Below are 16,802 nucleotides of genomic sequence, written 5' to 3'. Positions count from 1 at the left end.
TATTTTATACTCAGGCTCTGAAAGACAACTGCTGTGATGTACCAGGATGTAGTTACCATCAGAAAAATAAAGGTAGTACTGTGCAGATGCTCTTCTTACTTAATGCACAGGTGTTAAAATTAAGTACATGGAAATATGTACAGAACTGCCCCGATACCAACATGAAGAGAAAGGAATTCTCCCAAACACTGAAGCCTAAAATCATGGAAATATGTAAGTCAGAACCAACACCTCAGTAGGTTCCACCCGAAAAGCTGATGTCAGTCAATGCAGACACAGCATAGAGGGAATATTTTGCTTCCAACTGGGAACAATACTTTCTGGCTAAACAACTGCAGCTGTAGATCCAGGCAAGCTGCAGATATTTTTTTCACAGTAGCTCAATATACCAAAGGAAAACAGAAATGGAAAAGTATATTATTTCCTAGGGTTCACTGATACTTTAGGACACTTTACACTAATTCAAGTATTATTAAAAAAATCTCATTACAAAACCTTGTTAGAATTTGCTACAATTGAAATAGTTTGGATCTCACAGTGTTCATGGGAGAGTGAAAAATTTTAACTCAATCACACGTGTATCTTCTCCTGGACTTGGTAATCACATTCATTTCCTACCATTAAGAATGTGTTTACAGTCAGTGCAAGAGATGGCAACCCATTTTTATATTAAAAAGCTGATTCAAAATGTTATGCTTATCCTGAATCTTTACTAACATCACTGAGCATTGCAGAATTGTGTATCTCTAAGGAGTCATCTCACTTCAAAATAGGGAAAAGTGCAAATCTTTCTGAAAGTGGGCACAATGAGCACCAATTGCAAAGCTTATTACTCACGACAAGTTGTTTCATCAGAGAAATCAAGGCAGTCTGCATTTCCATCACATTTGAAGCGCTCTGCGACACAGTGTCCACTGTCACACTGGAAATAACCTGGGTGGCAGGTTCTCAGCTCTGAAAAGATTCAGAAGTTTGTGTTGAAACATCTTCTTGTTCAAAGACAGATAGACTTCTTACATTTTGAGAACAATCTTCTGAAAACAACTGGAAAATCCCAGACTACTGAAACTGTGGTATTCCCTACTTTTGGTGGAGTGAGTAAAGTGACAGGGTGAACATTACTTCTTTAAATATGCTTCCCATAAGAGATCATTTTGCAGAATAATTTATCACATTAGAAACAACGGTGTGAACATGCAAGAGGTAGCATTCAGATAATACACACCACAGTCACGTTCATCTGAATTGTCTTCACAGTCATCATCATGGTCACAGATCCACCGAGAAGGAATGCAGCGCAGATTGTCACAACGGTATTCACTTTCTGTGCACTCACGAGGACCTTCATTTAAAATCAATGTACAAATATGAAAACTTTCCCACATGTAGATTTAAACATCCACACCTGCCTCATTGAACCAGACAAAAGTAACGTGGGCAGATAATGAGGTAAAATCTTTAAAACTAAATGATGTTAAAACAACATTCCCCCCGGGTACTCTTTAAATATGGTAGATATTCTAAGTCCCTCTTGACACAGAAAAAAGGAAAATCATTGCAGACTTTGTTTCAACACAGAATTATCCAGGAGCTTTCAATTCAAAGCAGAAAAAAAAAAATCCACTATCATTGTTTAAGAAACTATATAATACTACATTTGCACATAGAACAAAATTCAAATTCAAAATTCATGTCACTTCTTATTGGAAAACAGGAATTGTGTTATTATGATGACTGGATTTATCAGTGTTTTTATGTAACCAGAATGTATCCTTGTGATATCAGTGTGGTATTTCAGCAAATAAAAGACAGACTACCATATAAACAAAAAGAATGGTTGCAATTGAGAGCTGTCTGCCTTGTTCTCATAAGAAATAGAAGAATATTTAAGTCAAAAGTGGGACTACATAATTACAAACAAAAGAAGAACTCACTGCAGTTGTGCTCATCCGAGTTATCTCCACAGTCATCATCTCCATCACACTTCCAGCGCAGCGGGATACATCGATGATTGTCGCAACGGAAATCTCCAAAAGGACTGCAAGTCATCTCCTCTGCAGTGCAGACAGTTCACCAACAAAACAGCACACATTAGCACAGTCTTTGCCCAGGTACATTGTTACTGAAGGCTTTCAGAAAACCTGGGTGTTTGCAAATTGGAGAAATATCTTAGGCACAAAGTTACATTGAAATGACCCTCTCCAAACTTACCACAGCCTTGTTCATCACTGTTGTCTCTACAGTCATCGTTCCCATTGCACACTGCCCACAATGGTACACAACGGTAGTTGGTTCTACAGCTGAATTGTGTGTGATTGTCACATCGATAAGCAGATCCCACTGAAAGAGGCAGTTGTCAAAATTAATTGTTACTTAGCCATTAGCTGCTCTCCTTGCTTTTCTGCCTCTCCTAACCTTTTATAACTTACAGTCAATGATTTTGACTAAAGAGAGATTTCTGCTGTTTTCAGTATTGTAAAGTAGAAAGCATTAAATGTATCTGATTTTACTATCTTTCCCAATCTATGCTGTTTGTATTCTGCATATGCTACAAACCCATCACGGGATCAAATCACATTTTTTGTGTTTTTCCCTAAATTATTCAGAGCTGGTGACACTAGCAATAGCCCCAAATGTGGGAGCCAGAGGAGGCAGCTTGTCCTCAAATGGCAAAACTTGGTCACAAGTTTTTGAAGATGCCCATTGATTCAAAGAGACATTCAAGCACGTATAGGAAAATCGTAGCATCAAGAAAGAGTGAGATCCTGATAATCAGTTTCTCATAAACTAGCAAGCATAAATAAACTTTCTCCCCTTCAAGAATAGGCAAATAGTAAATTATCACATAATCTCTATGTTTTCTAACACTCTTTACTACATGAATGCAATTAGCTTGCAGGAAATATTCCCTTCCAATAAACTTTCAGTCTCAGGAAAATTAAGTTATGTGCTTCACTCTGCTTTTAGTGCATTTTAATGTAGGCATTTTACTACAGCTCTGTGCTTACTGCATTCGTGGAATGGCTCATCAGAGTTATCACCACAATCATCATCCACATCACACTTCCAGGACTGTGGGATGCAACGGCCATTGTCACATTTAAATTGGCCTGGGGGACAGGTTCTACTGGCACAGTGAGCACTATCTTCATCCGAGTTGTCACCACAGTCATTCTCTCGATCACACTGCCAGGCTTCCGGGATACATCGCTTGTTGGCACATTGCCACTGATGAGTTTCACACTGGTGATTAGCTGAAAGAATACAGATCAGCTGTTAGGATACTGAAACTTATAGAAATGATCTCCTGCGGTTATGTCAATTGAGCCCTTATGTTTACATCAACAGTTAAAAACAAAGCCAGAAAGCAAATTAAAATGTCACATATACTTGCCCAGTTAAAGCAGTTAAGGTACACATTTCTAACATCACACGTCACATCTTCCCCAGGTATCTTCAGACAAGCTCACTAAGGTTCTGCAGTTTTCTAGGAGCAAGATATATACTACCTTCTCCTAAAGCAGAGGGAAGTAAACCCAGCATTCCACATGATTGAGGCAGGGTTTGCCACTCACTTCACAGAGGACCTATATTGGCTCTGGCCATGCTATCAGCTTAGATGTGTATTGCCTGATGAGCCTGTTTCTCTATGAATTAACATGACAGAAAACATAGCAGAAGACCATGCTAATATCAGCTGCACAACCTACAGAAAAATCACCTCTATTTTAAAGGGCAAAGCATTGAAAGCTGGTATCAGCAGTGCTGGCAAACTTTGGTAGCTCTGAAAACAGGAGTCAACACTTATCTCTACTTGAAGAATTTCTTGCCATACTCCACTCTACTACTTTCTTTTACATACACTACCAAACTGTTCAAGAGAAAATAGTGTATTATAATTCCCATTCATGTTCTAGACCAAAGGATTCTGTTCCCATGCACAAGATAATGAGTAAAAGGAATTACATAGACCTAAACTGACATTTATTGTATCCAGTATGTTATGCTGTACCCAGCATTACACAGCTTCCATATCTCTTCTTTTAAATTCCCTTGTGGCACACTTAAGATCTTAGCTATTTGAAACTCAGTTAAAACTGACATTTCATTTAATTCTGTCATTGTTAAAACCATTCCATTGGAATGGAAGGCAATGAAACTATCAGTTATATAACCACACTGCTTTCCCCTTGGTTTTGTATTACTTGCTTGCAACTGCCAGAACTACATTATTTACAAAAAGAGAACTAAGGATACACTTTTTAAAATTAGACATAAGGTTTTTAAGGAGATAACATTATTCCTCAAGCATAATTATGCTACATTTATTTAAGACTGCTATCACACACTGCTCTCCAAAACTTATCTTCTCCCCATGAACTGGATTTTGTGCAATGCAGAAGGTGTAATAATTTTATCCCATCACACAAAGTAGAATAGAGGGAAAATCAGCACACCGGTTAGACTGACCTGGGCATTAGGAAGCCTGAGATTCTCCATCATCACCATGGCTTTACTCAGAGCAAAACAAAATGAGTCCTGTTTCTAATATTTTATACCTCAGATAGTAATTTACCCCAGTTACGTCAAATCTTTCTTGAAGGTATGGAAACTGTTTATGCTTTAATATAGTACATTTTTGCTCTCCTTTACACTGCTTGCACTGAGGTGAATTGCTCCAGCAGGTGCAAGACTAGAAAAGACTGCATCTGTCTATCTCACCTTTCCATTTTTGAAAAAGGGACTGTGATTATGAAATTTATATGTTGATTACAAGTTTTATACTGGCAAAACCCTTTAATTTATTTGTTGGAACATACCACAAAGTACAGGATCTTCATCTGATCTGTCATGGCAATCCGGCTGGGCATTGCACAAGAAATGTGAACTTGTGCAGTTCCCATCATTACACTGGAACTGCCCCACAGGACAGTACCGGTGCGGACAGGTTGGGGGCTCATCAGAGCCATCTCGACAGTCCCTCTGTCCGTCACATTTCCACCAGATGGGAATACACCTACAAAGAGAAAACATTGCATTCTTTGTTGAGGATATCGCTTTACAGATGTTCAACCATCCTTTTACAGCACAGAAGACAGTATTTTCTTAGTGCTATTTCTTGAAATATCCAAAACATCTTGAATTTTATGTCTTCTATTTCATATGTCAAATGCTAACAAAATATGCCAGAATACTGTCACCAGAAACAGAGTATAAACAGATTATATTGATGGACCTCTAGAAGAAAGTTCACAGAAAAGAATAAAGATGTAATTTTTATGTTTATTTGTGGTAGTCTTCTCTCATATTTTTTAGATCACTCTCCGACTGGATTTTTAATAAGGTAATATTTCAATAATTCACCCAAACTTTAGCACAAAAATTCCACTAGGGATTATCATTATAACACTACTTCAAAACGCAACTCTATAAGCACACCTGCCTTACAGGACCCAGGGTGATACATCACTACAAGAGCTCTTCTGTCACCATTCCTCTCCCTCCACTGCTGTCTCAGTAAAAGAGGTTAGAAATGTGCCCTCACACCAGCCAAATGGCTTTCCTGGACCACTGGCAGACAGCATATATTTGGCAGAAACAGATACATTGTAAAAGATGTTAAAAAAAAAAAAAAGAAAAAAAGAAAAGAAAAAAAGAAGGTTCCAGATGCGAGAATTCAACAAAAATGGTTTCTAGAGGTACATGTTAACAACCCAAACTTTGCTATGTTAGTAATGCCTATAACAGAAAGAAAAGTAAAAAAAGTACTACTTAAGGAACCAGTTTAAAAGTACTTTTCCAAAATGAAAGCATACCCTGCTGTCCCTGTTTTTTTTTCTGCAAGCACATCACAAACTCATAATGAGAGCAGAAGGAATCTCTAATTTCCTGCCATTTTGGACTGACTAAAGTGTGAAATACATCCTTAAAGATACATGAAAAAAGCAATGGTGAGCACTGGACTTACCTCTCAGTGTCTGCACAGAGAAACTGGGTACTAGAGCACATTGGAAGGCAGTGGGCTGTATTGCCAAGCTGTATTACCATGAAGTTATCAGGACATTCACAGGAAAACCCCTGGCCACCAGCTTTTATTAGACAAAGATGGGAACAACCACCATTATTGGTGCCACAAGGATTGTTAACTGGTAAAACAGAAGAAAAAGTATTACCATATTTTGTAAATTCCAGAACACAAGGCTTTCAATCTACAATAGATTTCTCTAATACTGTTTTGAAACCTTAAATGTAAGAGGTTGAAAACCTAAGTAGGCATTTCCAGAGAGAAATATGTAATTTCATATACATATATTTCTACAAATATATTAATAAAAATGTATTTGTATACATAAAAATGTATACAAATATATACATTCATATACATGAAATGTAGGCTATTAAGCCATGTTTTAGAAACTAATTTAAAATCATGCATTACCAGTCATTGCTTTTCAGAGAAAGCGCAATTTATAAAGTAGATGCCTACATTTACTCTGTATATTTTATTCCACTCAGCAAAAGCAAAAGCTGAGTGCACTCAGGACCCTTTACAGCTAGTTCCCAGATAACAGCTGACCCTCTAAATGCAAATCTAATTCTGTTTTCTCACCAAATGGTTGTCTGTAAGGATGGTAAACATGGATGTCAAATGGCCTATGTGTGGTATTAACAAGAACAGTCCTTTCTGATCCATCATATTTATTTCCTTTTTCAACTGTCCTTGTGTTCCAGTCAGTCCAATATATCGTGTCTTCAAAAATAGTTATTGCAAATGGATGAGGTAGAGTCCCATCGTATACCGTGTGCCGATGATGTCCATCCAGGTCAGAGTACCTCCACAAAGAAAAATTTGTGCAAAACATTCAGATAAATGCTAAAATTTCTTTCCATCTTCTCTTCGCAAATTATGTATGCTTATGGTCCTTCATTATTGGTAACCAGAAACATGCAATGTAGAATTGCAGCTTCTTTATGACCTAAAGACAGATCACCATTCTTAGCAAATTAATTTTAGTATATGAAGGAAAGTAAAACAGGCTATTTCAGGGAAATAAATGGAATAGGGTAACATCCACTGAAATGCATAGTCTTTCCACAGAAGCACATTAGCTAGAACAATGAAATTTTGTACATTTATTGCTTTAACAGCAAGTTATTTTTGTCACAAAAAAGACTAGCTTGCCTAGATGATTCACAGTGCTAATAATGGAACACAGAAGACAATAATGGGCTTCCTATATTCCTAAATTTTACATGTCTTTCTGATTTTGAGCTTTTTGATGAGTTATTTTTGACAAGATTTTACATTTTTACTATCACCTTGCTATATGGGGAAATTAAGAAATACAAGAGTGGAGAAAGAGAAAAATAGATATAATTAACTTAGATTTGTAAAAAGATATCTTTAATACTTCATCGTAGAAAAGGCTGCCAGAAGAACTAATGTAGAAAAGAATAGAAGCAAATACAAATAGAAATTTAAATGTGCATGTAAATATTAATACATATATGAACACTAATATAAATGCAAATTATTGGCTTCAAAGTATTTCAGTATCATGTATTTTAAAATCATTGAAATAATCAGGTAATTATTATTCATTTTTACTGCTATTTAGGTGGGAATTTTCTAGTACTAGAAGCAATGTACAGATTTTTCTTGACTGACAAAAAAATCCCATTTGCCAACAGGAAATTCCATATCATACTTATGGACATTCAGACATCTTCTAAAGGTTTGTATACAACTTATCAGCACATAACTAGTTTAGTTACAGCTCAATTCTTATCTATATGAGAAACAAGAGAATCAAAAAATAGTGACTTTATAGTCAATTTTGCTTTGGTTCAGGTTGTATAACTAGATATGGAGAAGTTGCATATTTTAGTACAGAGTGTGAACCTTCTCACTGCAATTTTTGGACAATTTTCAGGGAATGTAGCAACCCAGTTACTGTGGCATCTAATGATCCATATCATCTATTACTCCAGGCATTTTGACTCCAGCTTTCTAAAGAGTCAGGGGGCAGAAATACATCTTCTTTTTACAACACCTATAAATTCTCCCACCACAATCTGACGTGAGCAATCATTCAGTTGTTTTAATATTTTCTGTCTACATACTCAATATAATTTAGATGGGCATCTGTCCAGTAAAGCTTGTCGTTGGTGTAATCTATGGTAAGTCCATTGGGCCACTCTAACTTTGTAGAGATAATCACAGTCTTCTCCTTGCCATCCATGCCAGCTCGTCCAATATAGGCTCGATCTGCCCAGTCTGTCCAGTAAATCAGTCTGCTCAAATGAATACTTAGAGTTAGGATTGTTGAAGTAAATATTAGAAGCCACACCTCAAATAGAGTATTTCCTTCCACAGAACTAAAGCAGAGATTGAGGAAGAAGAAAGTTAATATATTTCTTAGTTTAACTGCTACAGCAGTCAATTGTGCAATCACAATTGAATTCAGTCATCTCCAACATCTACCAAACCACACACACTTCTATCAACCTTTTTAGCCTTGCATTCAGAACTTTCTAGTACATATGGAACCAAATTCCACTTTCAACAGCATGTGACAGCCATGCATATACACCCACAACAGGCAAGCTACTATTTTTCCTAAGCTGTAGCTGAGTACTAACACCACAGAAATCTAATTGCAAGCAACCCAAATTTACTTCAGATTTTCAGAATAGTGCAAGATTATTTTCAAAAGAAAGGAAAAGTACTCTTTAAAGGTCATACCCATATTTTGGATGAACCACAATTGCTCTGGGATACTGAAAGCAGAAAGTATTGTTGGCATCCACACACCGATCCACCAGTTTTTTCCGGAATCTTCCATCAAGTTCAGAGACATAGAGACAATCTCGGTAGGCATCTACCCAGTACAATTTTCTGAAATATTTTAGAGTTAATTTATTAATTTTTTTCCCCTTATTTTGCTTCACAGCATTTTATTCTTTTTTCTCCTAGAAGCAATGTATCCCCGTAAAGGAACACATACTTCATTGACATCTCTTCTACACCATGCTCCAGGCTGCCTTTTCACTTCTGTTTTTCTTGTAACCACAATCAGTGGTGCCAAATTAAAACTTGCAGGTGCCCAGTTGAGTAATAATATGCCGTTTGTCTTCAAATTCCTAAATCCCTACTCCCTTTCTGTCCTACCAACAATGGCCAGGAGCAGGGAAACAGACATGCAGTGCAATGGACTGTGACCAGGGCTGTAAGGCATTGTAGGGAATCCTCAACTGTTCCATGCTGCCACTTCTGCTCTCATCAAACAGGTAGAAAAATTCCTAAGTAGTTTGACACCCCAGTTTAAACTTCACCTAGAATTTTCTAACACTTCCATTCCTTTGCCTGGGAATTACACACAGCTGTAAGCAAAGAAATCATACAAGCAGAAGGTATAATTTTTAAAAGCCTGCATCAAAACAAAGCATTAAATTCAATTAGAACTACATCAGGATACTTTGAAATTCTCTGCAGAGCTGGTCAGCTCCAGCACCCACAGTGTTATTTCAGAAATAGTCTGACAGATATAATTCTGCCTACACCACTCTAAGTAAAATTCCCATCAGAGAAAACAGTCTTCTCCAACATGTATCTCATGGCATCCTTTCATCCTCTCTGCACTGAAAACAAGCAGAAAAAATTCAACCACTGTATTGTCCTTGAGCCTGTCTGAAACACCTAAACAAGAACTGACTCAAGATATAACTAATGGTAGCTGAAACAATTCAAAAGTTGTATTAGCAATGAAGCAGTAGGACCACTTCAGCTCAAATTTGCCTTTTGCTTCATCACCTTTCCATGAATCATAAAGCCTTTAGGGCAACATTAATTATCATTAGTTTAGAAACAAAGTGGCGTAAAAATAAAAACTATTATATGGACATATTCATATAAACAGTCTCATCTAAATTTCAAAAGTGAGTTTTGAACAATTCTTAATTGGTTTACAGTCTGATCCATGTTACTTAAACTTTTCATTAGATTTCACTTAGATTATTGCACTTGGAAAGCAAGATGAAATACAGCAAGACCACTGTCAGAGTGGCCACCACATAACAGAGGTTCTGTGGCAGTAAGTCAGACTGTTTTTTGAAATACAGCAGGCAGTTAAAAATTTGCCATAATGAGGTGTTTTCCAATTACCTCACCCATGTGCTGGCCCCCTGACAGAAAATTATGTGAATCATGTTGTTTGAGTGTGTCAGTTAAAGGTGAATTTTTCAAGAGCAAAAGACACACGCTCTGCACGTTGATACAGGAGCTAAATTTCATTAAGGCTTACTGTTACTTACTTCACTGGGGTCTAGTTACCTGTTACAATATTTTGTTTATGCCGAGTGAAACCTGCATGTCAATCCCAACAACTGCTAGCAAACGATTGATGAGAGAGCAAGTCTGACAGAACCTCAGTATACCACATATGAGAGTAAATTGTTATGTATTAGATGCTGATAAACAATTCCAGAGCAGTTGTATAATGCTGCATCCACAACCTAAACTATTTTTGTACTCATCAGGAATTTCATATCGAGTGGGGAAAAACCCCTAAGATAAACCCTTTCACACATAATTTCTCCAATAACCCAGAAAGACAAAAAATATATTTTCTTACCTGCCAACCCAGTCAACAGCGATACCTTCCCCGTTGGGCACATCATCACTTATCACTGCCTCCTTATTTGTTCCATTTAGGAACATTCGTTCAATGACATTCCTCCCCACATCAATCCAGTATAACCTCTTTTCCACCCTGTCAAAGTCCAGTGCCACCACATTTCTCAGTCCTTGCAAAATGAGAGAGTAAGACTGGCCATCTGCTGTGAGATTTCTCAGATAGTAACGGTTGCTAAAAATAAGGTATGGGGAGATATTACTATTTTGCCGGCAACTTTTTCCGTCAGGCTCCCGGATATAGCCTGGGGCACACTTACAGATGTAGGAGCCAGCTGTGTTCTCACAAATCTGGCTACATACTGATGGAGTTTCATTGCACTCATCAATATCATCACAAGTCCGTTTATCAGACATAAGTTTGTATCCAGGATGACAAGAACAGTAGAAACTTGTCTGTGTGTCTGTACAGTCATGATCACATCTGCTGATTGAAGGATCATTGCATTCATTTACACCTGGGGAAGGAAAGGAGCTCTATTCAAGGAGCCATCTAGCAGAGTAATAGTGCAGTTACTTTCCAATGCCCTCTCTCTCTCTCTCTCCTTGCAGCCCCCTGAAAATGCTGAATGTGGATATGGGCTGCTGTAATAAAGGAAAAAAGAAAACAACATAATCTAATATAAAATTATTCTACCACATCTGAACTCTGTCACAAAGCACCAAGCACAAAGTAAGGACTATGGCATATTTTGGAAATGCAAAGGCAATGCATAACAATGTATGAAATATATTTTGTTTATATCATTAGCTCATTGTCACAGTCAGTTACAACAGCAATAATAAGTATGAATTAATTAAAGTTAAAAAATTTAAAAGATAAGTTTCCTGTAACTTCAATTTCTGAGGAACAGCCATGGAATAGATATGACTGGAATTAAGGAATTTTCTTAAGAGTGCATTTTTCCAAAGGTGCCTACAATTTTTAAATTAGACAGTATAAATAAATCTATACATACCACATCCCTTTTCATCACTGTTATCTAAGCAATCATCCAACCGATTGCAGACTTTAACCAGCTCAATGCAGTTTCCGTTGTCACATTTAAAATGATGGGGAGAGCAGGTCGCTTCTGGTGTACTACAGAGATGTTCCAGCTCATCAGATTCATCACCACAGTCATTATCCCCATCACAGACATAGGCTTTGGAAATGCAGCGTCCATTCTGACAAGTAAACTGGTGCTGTTGACATGGTTCATAGATGCATCCTCTTTCATCACTGCTGTCACCACAGTCATTCCGCCTATCACACCTGAAGAAGAATGAACACTCTCTTCAAATATAAGAAGGCACTCACAGTCCCCAGTGCAGATGGATAGATTCACTCTCACAATGTCCAAAGGTCAATATTTTTGGCTCCAATAGAAGAGACTTTCAGAAACTGGGGTCATATTATATAGTCTGATCCTATGAGTCCTGATAGTATTTCCTGGGTGCATTACAGGCTGGACAAAATCACCCCAGTAGAAGTTACCAGTGACAATAAGAAGGATTAAATGCTAATGGTAAGCAATGGGAATATTAAAAGGGAAAAAAGCATTTTCAAGTCAAAGCTAATGCATGAATGCAGAGTAGATAAATAGTTTCATTACAGTATGTAGATCTAATTACAACTAAATGGTGGGGAAAAATAGGTTGAATTAGTTCCTTCACAATAAGCAATTTTGAGAATTTCTACAACTGCTTGGGTAGTTACAAACCTGTATGCGTTACGGACGCACAGGCCATTACTACAGGTAAATTCACTTTCTGTGCAAGGTCTTCTTGTGCAGTTCTGGTGTTCATCAAGAGCATCACTGCAGTCAGCATCACCATCACAGACCCATGCCCGAGGAATGCACCTCCTGAGTGGGGGTCGATTGTTGGCACAAGTGAACTCTGCTGCTGTGCAGTTGCGGTTTGCTGAAGGAAAAGCATACTCACTAACCAAGTTATGAGTGACTAACTGTGTATGTGACATTCTCCTCCACCACCCACACAAACAGCATGGATATCCACCCATAATCCACAACAGAGCCATGCCCTGCTGCACATGCAGAGACAAATACCACTGTACTTTCTCGTGTACAAAACTGCACATTGCTCTTTGTGGAGGCTGAGTGGGAGCCAAAGCATTCCTTAGGCAATGCTGACATGTACAGAAATCTGCATCTTACTGGACTCTCAAATAAGCTTTTTCAGCCAGATTTTCTGGGAGCTGAATAGTTTCTGCCCCCTGTTTTGTTCAAGGTATTCTGCTCCAGGGAGCAAGCAGAGGTAGCAATATTATAGTTATAATATTATAGTTAATAAGGTCAAGGACTATAAGCATAACTAGCTGTTCTTCAAAGAATTAAGAAGCAGGACCAGGTTGGTGAACCTCCTTCCCTTTGTTCACCCTCTGAACAGACATGCTTATTTTGTTCACTAGTTTTTAAAGCTATTAAGCCACAAATATGTGCATGCAGTGCATGATCACCAGGCAGCATTTTCACTGATCTGCTCTAGCTGCTCAGATCATACACACAACCCAGATTAATTATGTCTCCATTTCAACTCAACAATTCAAAGAAGAATAATTGCAAAACTAGAACAATATTTTGCTGGGCTTTTTTACCAGTAAAATATTCAATTTTGATTCAATATCATGAAAATGAAGGTAGAGGAAGATTGTACCTCGCGCTTAATGTGCACATTTAAGGGGTAGAAAAAACTGGCAGTGGGTGACAGTCTGGGGGTTGGTTGTTTTCAAAAAAATACCTGCAGGACAAAGTGCAGTGTGTACTTGCATTAGCCACGTACCACAATTATGTCTTTGATCCTCATCACTCATATCCCCACAGTCATTATCACCATCACAGATCCACGTTGCTGGGATACATCTGCCATCATCACATCTGAACTGGTCACTCGAACAAGTCCGCATTTGAGGCACTTAAAAATTAACACAACCACTGTGCTTGTTAAACTAATCTGCACAGCCAACAAATCTACTGAGGACTGTATCTCAAGGAGAAGCTTATGACAGTAAAATGTAAAATCAAAGCTTAATTGTAAAATAGTTAATGCATAAAATGCAAAATATTTTCATAAGCCAAAAGTGCAACTCCAATAATGTGCAAAGTGAGCTACCAGCCCTGCTGAAGCCACAGAAGAATCTTGCCTTGTGTTATTCTTATTTTTACAGTGAGAATAATAACTGTTATAATACCAACTGTCAGTGACTTCAGTTAGCTCCTTCTCTCCTTCCCTAGAGATCACTGTCCTTTTTTTCACCCCCTATCCTACTCTGCTTATTCCCATTGGTTTCTATTGTACATACAGGATTTGTTTACTGTAATACTATGATACCCATATACTGCATCAACACTGTTCCCCTCTGCATCCCACATTTCCTTTTTCTCCAAATGTAATAATGCATGCACACTTTCTGTACAGCATGACAACTGCTTTTATATGCAAAACAATACCAAAATACTTGCTATTTTTTGCCATTTGATTCACTACCATCACAGTCTTAGAGATAGGAGAGACAGAGATAGGAAGTTACACATTAAGAGTAATCACATTACAAGCAATCAGTTGCTGCAACTAAAACCTTCATATTCCACACACAGCTTTAAGTATTTAAAACTCAAATTATTTAATGACTCAGATTAGAGACATTGAATAAAACCCAGAAGATACTTATTTTCCACCTATTCTGGATTAAGATTCCTGCCTACAAGACAAACTACTGATTTGCCATAACCCACCATGTTATATCCTCTGAATGCAGACTTACCACAAGAAGCAGGTTCATCAGAGCCATCAGCACAGTCTATTCCTTGATCACAGTACCAATGAGCAGGAATACAACGTCCCGATGTACAACGAAACTCACTATTTGTGCAAGTCAGAGAGACTGGAAGAAAAAAACTATGAATTACTTCTTTTTACTCTGCTACCTTTCCAACTTGTTTTAAATTGCATTTGAGTTCATGTTTTGCAAAAAATATTACAGTCCAAAAAAAAGAAAGAGAAGAAATTATGCTAGGAAGGATGCCTTTTCTCAGCCTCTCTGGAAAGAGTTCATTGTACAAACTAACTTGATACTTGTATGCAAAAAAATGGGCTTGATTTTCTCCCTGGGCACATGTATCAGCTAGTAAGCAGACAGAATTTTCCCTGAAAATAGGACTGCATGCAGCAATCTGAGTTGTTCTAAATGTAGAACATACATTCTTCATTTATACTTGAGATTTGTGCACAGGAGAATGGTCACATTCCAGTATACTCATTTCTCCACTGCTCAAACCGGGCATAACAGACTCAATGCTTTACAGGAAATCAAAATGTGCACGAAGGAAGTAATATCTCACGTTAGAGAATTTTCCTCCTACCAATTTTTCTTCACTTGCTGGTAGGTACCTTTTCTTAATGGCAGTGAAAAACAGACCATAACACTGAGTAGTTCCAACGGACCATGCTGCAAATACTCTCTGCACTTCAGCCAAGGCCCTTGATCCTGGCATGTATAGGGGTTTTGACAATTTCTTCAGTAATTACCAATACTTTCCTGTACCCTCTGATGGTTTCAAAATACCAGAAAGATTCAGTCTGGCCTTTAATTTGCTCTCTCCTGTGCCTTTAATGATGGAAATCAAAGACAGTTAACTATTGCTCATTAACATCTTGGTGTTTCATCTCTCATTCACTCTCTCCCTCTTCCTTGCCCTTCACGACTTCTCAGTTTAAGTAATTCAGCAGGGACATAAACAGCAGAAGGGACAAAACACAACTTTGACAAGCAGAACAAGGCTCATTATAGCCACATATTCTTGACACATTGGTGTACACAGATAAAAGTGGCCACCTTCTGGCTACAAAAATTGAACTCCTATTTCAGAAGAACTGTGGCATAGTTAGTTCAAGGCATGTACTTTTAGAAAAAAATAGTGAAAGCAAAAATAATCTACTCAGGCAATACTAAAACTAAATCGCAATCTGAAATTATCCATTATTGATATACCATATTATGTTTTATAAATTGATCCATAATATTTTTTTATGGGAAAAGTACTACCTAACTTCTGCCTAATAAAAATGTCCTAGAAAAGCTAATCTGATTTGGAATTAAGACTGGCTGAAAACTAGGCACTTCCATATCCTAACTGGAAGCTACAGTGAACTAGGAATCATATGCTAAAGCATACATAACCACATGAAAGAGTTAAAAGAAATTTGAGACCATAGACAAATTAATTAGGTTAGAAGGAAGAATATTCTCATGTTAAAGTTATGGAAAAAGACAGCTCTCAATAATACTTAAGTGCCAAACACCTTGTAAAACAATAAAAAATACTGATCAAAATAAGCAAGAGGAACAATTCTCAAATGCTATATTAAAACTCTTCAAAAAGGTATCTTTTTTTGTTATTAGATAAAAATATTATTTAGATAATTAGGAGCTAGAGGTACCATGCATATATTACTTCAGCATTATAAAAGAAGATGTTTTGAGAATAGTTGGAGTTATATTAAAAAAGAAGAGAGCAGTGGAATAAATTACAGAAGTATCAGAGAAGTAACAGAGACCCTCTTAACTCTCTTAACTTACCACAGTGAGTAGGGCTCTCATCACTCATATCTCCGCAATCATTATCACCATCACACAAATATGTTCGAGGAATGCAAATATTTGTGCTTTGACATTTTGTAAAACCAGACTGGCACGTACGCTCCGCTTTAAGGAGGGAGAAAAAAAGTAAAAGTTGTTTAGAGCTATTTTAAATACTGTTATGCTGTTACTTTCATGAACTGCAAAAGCAGCCAATATTGAACTAATCACAGTTTACATCTTAAAGAAAACAAACATAACTGATAACTTTTATAAGGCATCTAATTTTAAACTGTGCCGTTATGGGATCACAATAAACACTCCTGATTATTAAATATAGTATAATTAATATAGCATGACACAAAGTAAAAAGCCATTGTCAAATTCCCACTAATCCTGTCAAAATATAAACCCTGAATCCAAGTTACCTGAAATAGTCTGTTTGAAATCCATAGGATTACTCACAAGAATTAACATTACCTACTGCATGAGCATTTGTTGCTTCAAGGCAGACTACTTAAAGCAACA

At 37.3% G+C, this 16,802-nt stretch overlaps 1 protein-coding gene across 3 annotated transcripts in view; it reads right to left on the bottom strand.

The window, feature by feature from the left end:
• Nucleotides 1-16,802, bottom strand: part of LRP2 (LDL receptor related protein 2) — a 114,947-nt gene that overhangs the window by 23,372 nt on the left and 74,773 nt on the right. For all 3 annotated transcript variants that reach the window (XM_015634263.2, XM_015634265.2, XM_015634264.2), the window contains exons 45-60: nt 16,275-16,400; nt 14,460-14,579; nt 13,478-13,609; nt 12,397-12,598; nt 11,653-11,948; nt 10,635-11,151; nt 8,747-8,899; nt 8,125-8,295; nt 6,611-6,834; nt 5,969-6,146; nt 4,821-5,017; nt 3,009-3,254; nt 2,212-2,340; nt 1,935-2,054; nt 1,226-1,342; nt 838-954 (exon numbers count right to left, since the gene is read on the bottom strand). In XM_015634263.2, coding sequence (XP_015489749.1) covers nt 838-954; nt 1,226-1,342; nt 1,935-2,054; nt 2,212-2,340; nt 3,009-3,254; nt 4,821-5,017; nt 5,969-6,146; nt 6,611-6,834; nt 8,125-8,295; nt 8,747-8,899; nt 10,635-11,151; nt 11,653-11,948; nt 12,397-12,598; nt 13,478-13,609; nt 14,460-14,579; nt 16,275-16,400 — 3,045 coding nt within the window. The remainder of the gene's footprint in view (nt 1-837; nt 955-1,225; nt 1,343-1,934; nt 2,055-2,211; nt 2,341-3,008; nt 3,255-4,820; nt 5,018-5,968; nt 6,147-6,610; nt 6,835-8,124; nt 8,296-8,746; nt 8,900-10,634; nt 11,152-11,652; nt 11,949-12,396; nt 12,599-13,477; nt 13,610-14,459; nt 14,580-16,274; nt 16,401-16,802) is intronic.

This window comes from Parus major, chromosome 7 (assembly GCF_001522545.3).
Source record: "Parus major isolate Abel chromosome 7, Parus_major1.1, whole genome shotgun sequence".
NCBI lineage: Eukaryota > Metazoa > Chordata > Aves > Passeriformes > Paridae > Parus > Parus major.
Note: the sequence above shows the minus strand (reverse complement) of the source record. Positions and strands in the feature narration are given on the sequence as shown.